Source organism: Podarcis cretensis (genome assembly GCF_951804945.1).
Source record: "Podarcis cretensis genome assembly, chromosome: 1".
Lineage (NCBI taxonomy): Eukaryota > Metazoa > Chordata > Lepidosauria > Squamata > Lacertidae > Podarcis > Podarcis cretensis.
The window spans coordinates 64,962,432-64,972,349 of record NC_137170.1 but is presented as its reverse complement, the minus strand read 5'-3'; the positions used below and the strand labels follow the sequence as shown (position 1 = coordinate 64,972,349).

The window sequence follows — 9,918 nt, the reverse complement described above, 5'->3', positions numbered from 1 at the left end:
AGAAACTATGGCTACAATGTTCAGAACAAGCCAGAATCTTAAATTGGTTTCAAACTATGGTTTAATGGCCTGCCTTGTTCTGAAGTTGTTAGCCACAGTTTCCCAGCTCATGCAAAATAGTAAACTGTGGCTAATGGAAGACTTTCTGTTTTGCTTCCTTGTGCTGTGAAGCAGCTTATATCTTGGCTTGTTAAGCCAAAATATTATTACTGTAATGAAGTCACTCTGATATCTGAAGTGGTATAGTCTAGAGCTCTACTGTATGTTCTGCATGTTTGAGTCAGCTCTGAGTCACAGTACAGATCTAGAATTGAGACATGCAGCCCCCAGAATATTTCAAAATTACTGTCATAAGAAGAATTAATTGACATTCATTGAGCAGGTTCAAGCAAAGATACTGTGAGTCATATTAGTTCTTGCACTTTGAAGAAATGGATTTACGACAGCCAAATTAATAAATTTTAAAGGGTTGTGATATTTTAATAACCTATTTGACAGAAATTTTTATTATGTATTAATAGTGCAAATGTTAACTTGCTTAAATGAGCGAGTGATAGCCATAACCAAAAGGTCTGTCAAGATAAAGCAGATTATTACCAATTTTCTTCAAGAGTAGATGACTTAGTGTGCCATGATAGTCAATTACTGCCTTCTCTCATAATTCAATGAAACAACATTATTTGCTTTGTCTTCCGGGTTCTCCTAAAAGTCATTTAAATAATAATAGAAACAACAATGTCATTGTGATCTTCTAGATAATCCACAGGAAAAGTTTGAGTTTTACAAAGTCACAATGTAGCTGAGGTTTTTTACAAAGTCACAATGTAGCTGAGGTTTTTTAAATGAAGTAGTATGGTTTAAATAACTAAATAAACAACTAAATATTATGAATACAAATAACTCTGCTAATGTAATAGTAACTGCCTATGATAACAATACTCCTAGTAGATGGGGATAACCAACAGCCATTACAATGAGAGCGTATATTTGGGATTGGTACTCATATCTTGTTCCCTTGTGTATATAAGCCATATTGCACTTTACTGAGGATGGGAAGACCAGACCATAGCTGTCAACTTTTCCCTTTCCTTGCGAGGAATCCTATTCGGAATAAGGGAATTTCCCTTTTAAAAAGGGAAACGTTGACAGCTATGGACCAGACCTTTGCCAGGAATAGCACAGTAAGTCACCCCACCTTCCTAGTTCTTCCCCTTCGTCCAGTGCATCTATGGCTACCTGAGGACAGGACATACACAATGGAGCAGAAATTATTCCTCCCTCCTTCTAGCATGAGGAAGGAATCCTAGGAAGAAGCCTACTTTGCCACTCTAATAATAATAATAATAATAATAATAATAATAATAATAATAATTTATTTCTTGTATCCTAACCATCTGACTGGGTTGCTCCAGCCACTCTGGGCGGCTTCCAACAAAGCATCATCATCATCGTCATCATTTTATTTATACCCCGGCTCAGTTTCCACAGTCGCTCTGGGCGGCTTACAGCATAAAAGAGCAGTATGATCAAAAATCCCCCACAATGTTGATCCTATTGCCTATGTATTATGTCTACGATTGACCTTTTTACACCCAACATATCTGTAGAATAAAGTAAAAACTTAAAAGATTAGGGCTTTTCTGGAAGAAATGTAGAAGAATGCTAGACTCTCCTCTCGAAGGCAAAGAATAGCATTTGAATGGCTTGGAGCTCTATCAAGTAGTAGCTGGGAAACAGGCCAAAAGAGTCACTTTCTGTGTCACTCTCTGAGTCATATAAGAAAAAGGGCCAAGAATCCAGAGGGATCATTTGATCAAGCTAGATATGGAAAGGAAGAAGACAACATGGAGTGAGCCATCAGGATATAAGGGCCCTCTGAGCCCAATAACAAAGCACGCTGCAAGAGATTTATAGGATTGGGAGTCCATCACAAGTTCAACCCTGGCATGTCAAGTGCTGAGAGAGATATGCCTGTTTCTGATCAGTATGCATCCCACTAGCCTTACTGTGCTAGATAGTGACGTATTTTATTGATTTTCTTCTTGTAAACGTGCTATGCTATATTGTGCTCAAACGTCAAAAAATTGATTGGGGTGGGGGGAGGTAATTATCTAGGATATTCCATCGTCTCCCAATCACTGAATCACCCCTTTCTCTATATTCTTTGTTCCATAAGCCTTTCCTACTTACCCAGCTCCTACAATCCTTGTCTGCTTTTCACTTTCCCCCCTGAAGTTTTGGCACACCTGCATTCCTACTATCATATTATCTATACAAATGGTCAAGGATTTGCCCTCCTTCCTCTTGGAAGCTGCAATAGGATCCACTACCCATCCTTTAGAAAAGCATGAATCTTGTCTGCTTATAGACACAACATGATAAATTGCTTAAATCTCTCGAGTGCGCTCCTTCATGAAAGATGCTTACACTCCCAGTCAGAGAAAGACTGATCAATGCAATTCTTCAAATTAGCTCTCATAACGTGTACTGGCATTCTGATGAAATTATCACTCCACGTGGAAGAAGTAGAGCTCCTTTCCTCGACCATTAATAAGTTAAACAACACCACTCCTACTGCGGATTCTTGGATCCTCCTGAAAACTCCATCCTAGAAATTGCCTATCTATTCATTTTCGGTGAAAAACGTTATTAATTTAGACTAAGTTCACAACAGATCCTACACATTCCTTACTAGGAAAAATGGGAATAACTTGACTATTACAAAAGGGCGAAGTAAAAATAATGATTTTTCATTTTTATTGTATTTGTCCAGGGGCAGAGGGAAGAGATCAGATCATCAGGCAAAATCAATCAGAAATATCTGCTGTGTTTTGGAACACACCACTAATCATTTTAGGTGGGAAAGCTATGCTGCTTATTACAAGCATGTCACTTTGGGATAACCATCCCTGAAAAATGTATGGCAGTGTGTGCCTTCAGCGACTCAGGCATGGACCTGCTAACCTGTAGGCCCCCTAACCTGGAAAAAAACAGGACATGCAAGTTGATAATTCTCTTAGGTGGCATCTGATTTTCCTGGATACTCCATGCAAAGTGGAAACAAAAGCACTGTTTAGGGCAGTAAGCTCTCTACTGACTTGGAACCCAGCCAAGAGTGCCCATAGTTGTCATCCTTTGGAATTGCATACTAATACCAAGATGCTGGAAGATGGCACATTTGAGATTTTCACTAACTCACAGGGAAGTTGCACAGATGGGGGAAGTAACAATTAAGAGTGCTTTTAAAAAACAACAACATGCATTTGCTGCACCATGATTAAGGAGGTGCTTGTGACTGATCTTTAACAGCACAATGGAGAACAGGAAACACAACTGAACATATATTCTTCAGAGCATGTGATATTCAGGCTTATAGATCATAACTGCAAATTGCATGGAATACCATGGTAAGCCAATTAAAGTAATGGGATACACTATATGGTTCCCTGAGGTTGCTTAGAAATTCCAACTGGCAGATCTTATAGAGAGTGCATGCAGCTCAACAGCAATCCATCGAAGTTTTACTCTAGTAAAAGAGGAAGGCAATTTGGCCTGATTTTCATTGCACAATGAGTCTTGCTTTTTTGTTAGGTATGGAATCAATATTCACATGCAGCTCCGAGCCACAATACATCATTTTAGGATTTGCAGTGGATTCTTTTAGAATCATATTGCTAGGTTTCTGGTTCAGCCCATGCCATTGCCTATTGGTCCATTTGGATGCATCAAAAAACCACAGCATGACTTGTTTAACACTCTGAATCTGAGCCGACTCATTAACCCTAATTTGTTTGTTTATTAACCCCTTCTCATAGATTATAAATGCAATTTACAATAAAAACATATATAAAAACGAATGCAGCTACATAGCACATGGCTGTGCATTTGTTGTTATAGGGGAAAGTAGGCATATTTAAAATATATGTACCTGTATTTTAGATATTATTGAATATTATCATGGTGAGTTATATAGAAACTAACATAATTCTTGTCCTTTAATCTGTATATGTGGAAGATATTTTTCTGTAGCAATGCAGAAAAAAGGTTGTTTAGTCATGTGGCGTTCCCTTCTTTGGCATTCTGATTTAATTAATGAAGTAGGAACAATGTGTGGCTAACTTTTTAAAAATGCTAAAAATTTGCTGTTTAAAAAAATGTTTACATCTTAATAGCTGCTCTTAGCTTTGCTGAGCGTCCTCTTGGATTGTCTTTAATATCCTTAGCTTGGGGAGTGACCACTTTCTTCTGTATTGAGGTCCATCTTGAGTTAGAAGTTCCACTGGACAATTCATCCTCCTCCTTGTTCTCTGAAGAATTCTTCTCCACTTGCCTGATCTTCTGCCTGACACTGAGATTGAATTTTTCTGATATATCTATTCCATGAAGAAACCGCTTGATGATACGATCTTCTAATGAATGGAAAGAAATTGCTACAAGTCGCCCCCCTGGTTTTAGAAACTTCTCGGCTGCCTTTAGCCCTGCAAATAGTTCGTGCAGCTCATTGTTGACAAATATGCGCAAGGCTTGGAACGTTTTGGTAGCAACATGTGTTGGTCTGTGAAGCAAGTCTTTTCGAGCATACAAAGCTGCGTCTGGGAAAGCACCTGTTATGAATAAAAGAGAATGAATTAAATGATTACTCTTCGGTAGCAATGAACTCCCAAATGATCCTTCTCTACTCCCCTTTATTTTTACTCTTAACTATATTAGTGCTAGAATTTGTAAATGCTGATATTTAATGGTACTTTTCAACATTTTAGAAGTCTCGTGGCCAGAAGTTAGCAGCCTCTGAATCCCGCAGGTTAATCAAATGTCTTTGGCCAATATAAAAATGCCATCCTTATTTCCATCATTTCTAATCAATGTTAGCGTTACTGGGGCAAACTGAGAAGTGGTCAGAACTGTGAAGATTTTTTTTTGGGGGGGGGATTTTCTTAATATATAGAATTAGGAGGTATACTAATAACTTTACTTATTCCCACATAGCAATGTCAATAAATAATCATCAACATCAAAATGTTTTTCTTATATTTCTATACATACATGAGTTAGAAGGACCTAATTCAATATTTTTTGGCCTCATCAGGCTGTTAGGCAGCCTCCTCTGTCCTATCTGGCATCCTACAGAGTCTATTCAGTGTCAGCTGATGTTCAAGTTTTCTTATGTATGAATATGGAGAATGGATATCATAATCTATTCGTAAGTGAAATATAAACAGATGCTCTGTCTGCATACAAATATTCCCCCTAAATACTGCCACATTTATCTTTGTTCATCTTTAAACTATCACTTGCTTCCCATCATCATGGTTCAATTGACAAAAAATCAGGTATTTTGATTTGTCTAAACTGACAAGTATGGTAACATTTTCAAAATCTAGATTCAGGTAGGTAGCCGTGTTGGTCTGACACAGTCGAAATAAATTTAAAAAATAAAAAACATTATCCAATAGCACCTTAGAGACCAACTAGGTTTGTTCTGGGTATAAGCTTTTGTGTGCATGCACACATCTTCAGATACACTGAAACAGAAGTCACCAGACGCTTATATATAGTGGGAGGGTGGGGTGGGGTTTTTCTCAGAAGGGTAGTAGGAGATGGGTGATTGACTCAATGGGTATGGTAAACCTGTGGACGACTGTTAACGACTGCAATTAGTCCTACAGGAAAAAGCAAGGGATAGTATGCAGATGACTAAACACTGCTTCAGCATGTGTAGTGAGACAAGAATCCAATATCTCTATTCAGACCAGGTCATTCATCAACAGGTGTGCATGCACACGAAGGCTTATACCCAGAACAAACTTAAGTTGGTCTCTAAGGTGCTACTGGACAATTTTTAAATTTTCAATATCTGTGAGGCAAAATATTTAGGACCCATATTGCATCAGGCTGTGGCAATCCAAGTTTTTGCACTGCAATAGTGTATTAATTTCAATAATAATAATGCCATGTTTGGATGTAAGAGAAAACATAGCAAGTACTCCCTGTTAGCACTCCCTGCTCTTCTCACTGCTATTCATCTAATTCCAGTTGCTGCAACATTTGAATCTGCTTCCTACATTGTTCTGCCACATTGCCTGTTAAGCATCCACACTGACGCCTCAATCTTTGGAACCAGCAGGGCTGCAGCATGGCTGCTTGAAATGCAGTCTAACCAACCCATAATGGAAGCAGACTTGAACATCACTGCAGCTGTAAAGCCACAATCCCGCAGAAACCAATTCCAATGGTAGCCATGAATCTGAAATAATGTTTAAATTGGTTAAAGGAGCTATAAAATGATGTCCCCTGATCCACGGGTTACGTATTCACCGAAGGTGGTGGCTGTAATCCAGCAGAGCAAATGAACCACATCTGCACAAACAGAGGGATTGCTTTCTTCTTCTTTTTTGGCAAAGCAACCCATCCCACCCACCACATCACACACCACTTTGAAATCAGGGGAATGATGGATCTTCAGTCACTCTGCCTTCCAGACTATCCTCTCTGCCCCTTTGGCTCCACAGAACGGATCCTAGGCATTTACATGAAAGCATGTATTGTCATCTTCCACTTGCCTACAAGTTAAAAGCAAATGGAAGAATCAGCTAGGAACTTTTTTTTTTGGTTAACACATATTATTTATGATCTTTGATGTATTTATGGCATCCAGTCTCTTATTTTATGTACTTGGATAGAATAAAGAAACAGACAAAAGGAAAATTCAGCACACTGTGTATAGAAGGCCGACACCTGAGCCAAGCAAAGAGATCTGGGAAAAAATATATATGGCAAGACATATGTCTCCTTATGTCCAATAAATCTAAAAATATACCTTCATTTATAGGTTAAATCCTTCATCTTAATGAAAAAAGCAATTCTTCCATATACTGTAAAGCTCACTGTGGTAAGCACTTAAATGAGTAACTATAAACAGTATCAGTGTGGTCAATGCTCTTACGGTATTCTTTGATAAAGATGAAACAATGTGCTTAAAACCTGAATATGAAGGGAAATCTCTCCTTTGTGCACGTCCCTTGTTCCTTAAGAAGAAAGTCATGCCCTCACAAACAAGGAACCACTCCTGGGTCTCTCTCTACTTGTGGCCTCCCTAGAAACAACCAGCTGACTACTCATGTAAACTACTCATATAAACAGAATACTAAACTAGATGGATCCTTGGTTTGATCCATCAGGGGTCTTATGCATTTTGCCCGGCTTGGCAATTCCCATAGAGAAGGAATTGCTTCCTCTCACCTCCTCTGGGGCAGCCTAGTTAACATCAAAAATATCCATTCTGAAGGAAATCAGCCCTGAGTGCTCACTGGAAGGACAGATCCTGAAGCTGAGGCTCCAATACTTTGGCCACATCATGAGAAGAGAAGATTCCCTGGAAAAGACGCTGGTGATGGGAAAGATGGAGGGCACAAGGAGAAGGGGACGACAGAGGACGAGATGGTTGGACAGTGTTCTTGAAGCTACCAGCATGAGTTTGACCAAACTGCGGGAGGCTGTGGAAGACAGGAGTGCCTGGTGTGCTCTGGTCCATGGGCTCACAAAGAGTTGGACATGACTAAATGACTAAACAATAACAACAAAGTTAACATTACCTCTCATCAAGAACATAATCAGTATTGAATTTCATTTGCCTTTAAATTTGAATTACTGAACTGGCAGGTCCAACAACAGATAAAACATCTACAAGGAAAGAACATGCTCTATATCTTGGATCCAGAATAGCTGTTCTACAAATGGTTGTCACTGAAGCTTTTTCGCAGCTAATTGAGCAATGCTTGCCCCATGGTGGTCTGCAGAGCTGATGGGGATGACATCTAGATTAGCCACCCTGAGCAAGCAAATGAAAAGTCAAGGTACAATTTATTCTTATGAACGAACAGAGTGACTGTGGCAGAAAGCTCATGAAAAATTAGATCTTTCTCAGGTAGTCATCTGGACCATCAAGGACGAGATGATGACCACTCGGTGGCTTGCTGTTACCAATCTACCAGGCGCTTAGTGGATTGAACTGCTCATGCTTGTTTCAACTTAAACACCAGAGCTTAGGAAGAGTCCATAGATGTACCTCTCACATTGTCTTGTTTAGTTTTGTTGGATATTTCTCAATATTTATGTAGCCTGGGGAGGTATACAAAAGAAGCTGATCATGTGCATACTCAACCCTTGTCCTTCCAAGTTTTCATGAACAGCTAGAGGCAGACTAGCTGAGTGAGTGGAAGGGTGTTTAATGATGTGGTTCCTGTAAACTTAAAACAGGCTTCTTCAAACACTTCTGAAGCAGCTCCCTCTTGGTTCTACCATGTAGGATAAATTCCAGCTGGACTCAAACATTCCATCCCTGAGAAAGGTGCTCAGGTTTTAGGAGGCCTTTCTATATTTTCTATATTTAGGGCTTTCAGTTCTAGATGTGGATTTTCTATACTTAGGCCTAATATTGGAATGGAAACAGCCCCAGTCTCAATGACTGATGACCTTTGCCAAGAAGTACATACCTATCAGTTGTACTAGATCTGTCAGCAGCTTTAAATACCATGATATCCATCTGAATTGCTTAGCAAAAGTGGGACTTTGCTTTAAAATGTTATTCAGGTCCGGGACAGTTGACTGCAAAGGGTGGTGGTGGGAGAACTCTTCTCAACACATTACCCATTGGCCTCTGGCTTCCCCTCAGGGTTCCATCTTACATGAAACCATTCAGAGATTTAGAGAAAAGTGTCACCAATATGCAGATGATGCACAGTTCTCTCTTCTTTCCATCTATAGATACTATTGCCATTGTAAATAAGTGCCCGGGACAGTAATGGACTGGATGTGGGCTACCAAACTGAAGCCTAGTCTAGACAAGACAGGTCTCATGGGTCCATAAGACTGTTGATCCATGATTTAATTAGTGTTCGTTGGGATTTTACTTCCCTTAAGAACACAAAATGTTCTCAATAGAATGCTTTTGCTCACCTTAGGTTGCTGCACCAAATATTGCCATTCCTGGAGATTGTAGATTGGCTATGGGAATATCTTTCTTAGTTACATCATATCTAGACTACTGGAATGCAGCCTATCTAGGTTGCCTTTGAAAAAATATCCATAAACTTACAACTGGTCCAGAATATGACAGCCGCATTTGTTAATGGGAGCTACCTATCACAAGGATCTGCACTGGCTTCTAGTTTGTTTTGGTCCCCAATTCAAAATTCTATTAATGACCTGTAAAGCCATGTTATGATTTGGGCCAGTATATCCGAAGAACTACTTTTTCTTGTATGAACCTACTTGCTTTATTAAGATCATCATCATAGGTTCTCATACCCTATACATATTATCCTTCTGACTGTGACCAGGGAGACCTCATTGTAGTCATGTCAAGGTTCCAGAATTCCCTTCCTAGGAAACCTTGTCTTGGCATTTTGGTGGCTGGCAAAGATCATCCTTCTTAGAAAAGCCTCTGGCTAAGATGCTTTTTATGCTACAAAGATGTAGTGTCGGTTGTAATCATCATCTGCTGCTGCTTTTACAAGGACGTTTTTATAGATTATGCTTTAGCTCACTGTTTTATGCCCCTTAAGTTTTGTAATGTTTGTTTAATGTTTCATTGTTTTAATAATGATGTTGTAAGCTGTAGGAAAAGTAGGTACAAAAATTTTAAATAAATATGTTTATCTCTGCTGGGGTCTGCCAGGAGAAAAAACAACAGAAAGAATTTAGTAGTGTATTCCTTCTATCCTCTTTTAATTGGACTAGCCCAGCCAGGAAGAGATGTATGTTATTTCATTCTTAATCATTTAAACGGAGGAACATTTGTGGATCCGGGGGGTGGGGGGAATCCATCATGTTCTGACCTTTCCACAAAAAAGAATTGCCAATGGAAGAAAAATCTTGCTTGGTAACAGGCTTTACTACGGATAATAATAGAACAAAATT

At 39.1% G+C, this 9,918-nt stretch overlaps 1 protein-coding gene across 4 annotated transcripts in view; it reads right to left on the bottom strand.

Annotated features, from left to right (window-relative positions):
- Positions 1 to 2,701: 2,701 nt before the first annotated feature.
- Positions 2,702 to 9,918, bottom strand: part of METTL15 (methyltransferase 15, mitochondrial 12S rRNA N4-cytidine) — an 85,882-nt gene continuing 78,665 nt past the window's right edge. For 3 of the 4 annotated variants that reach the window (XM_079969567.1, XM_079969568.1, XM_079969566.1), the window contains one exon: positions 3,746 to 4,604. In XM_079969567.1, coding sequence (XP_079825693.1) covers positions 4,159 to 4,604 — 446 coding nt within the window. In that variant the 3' untranslated portion in view covers positions 3,746 to 4,158. Of the gene's footprint in view, positions 4,605 to 9,918 lie in introns of all 4 variants that reach the window. The other variant, XM_079969565.1, reaches the window with a different exon arrangement.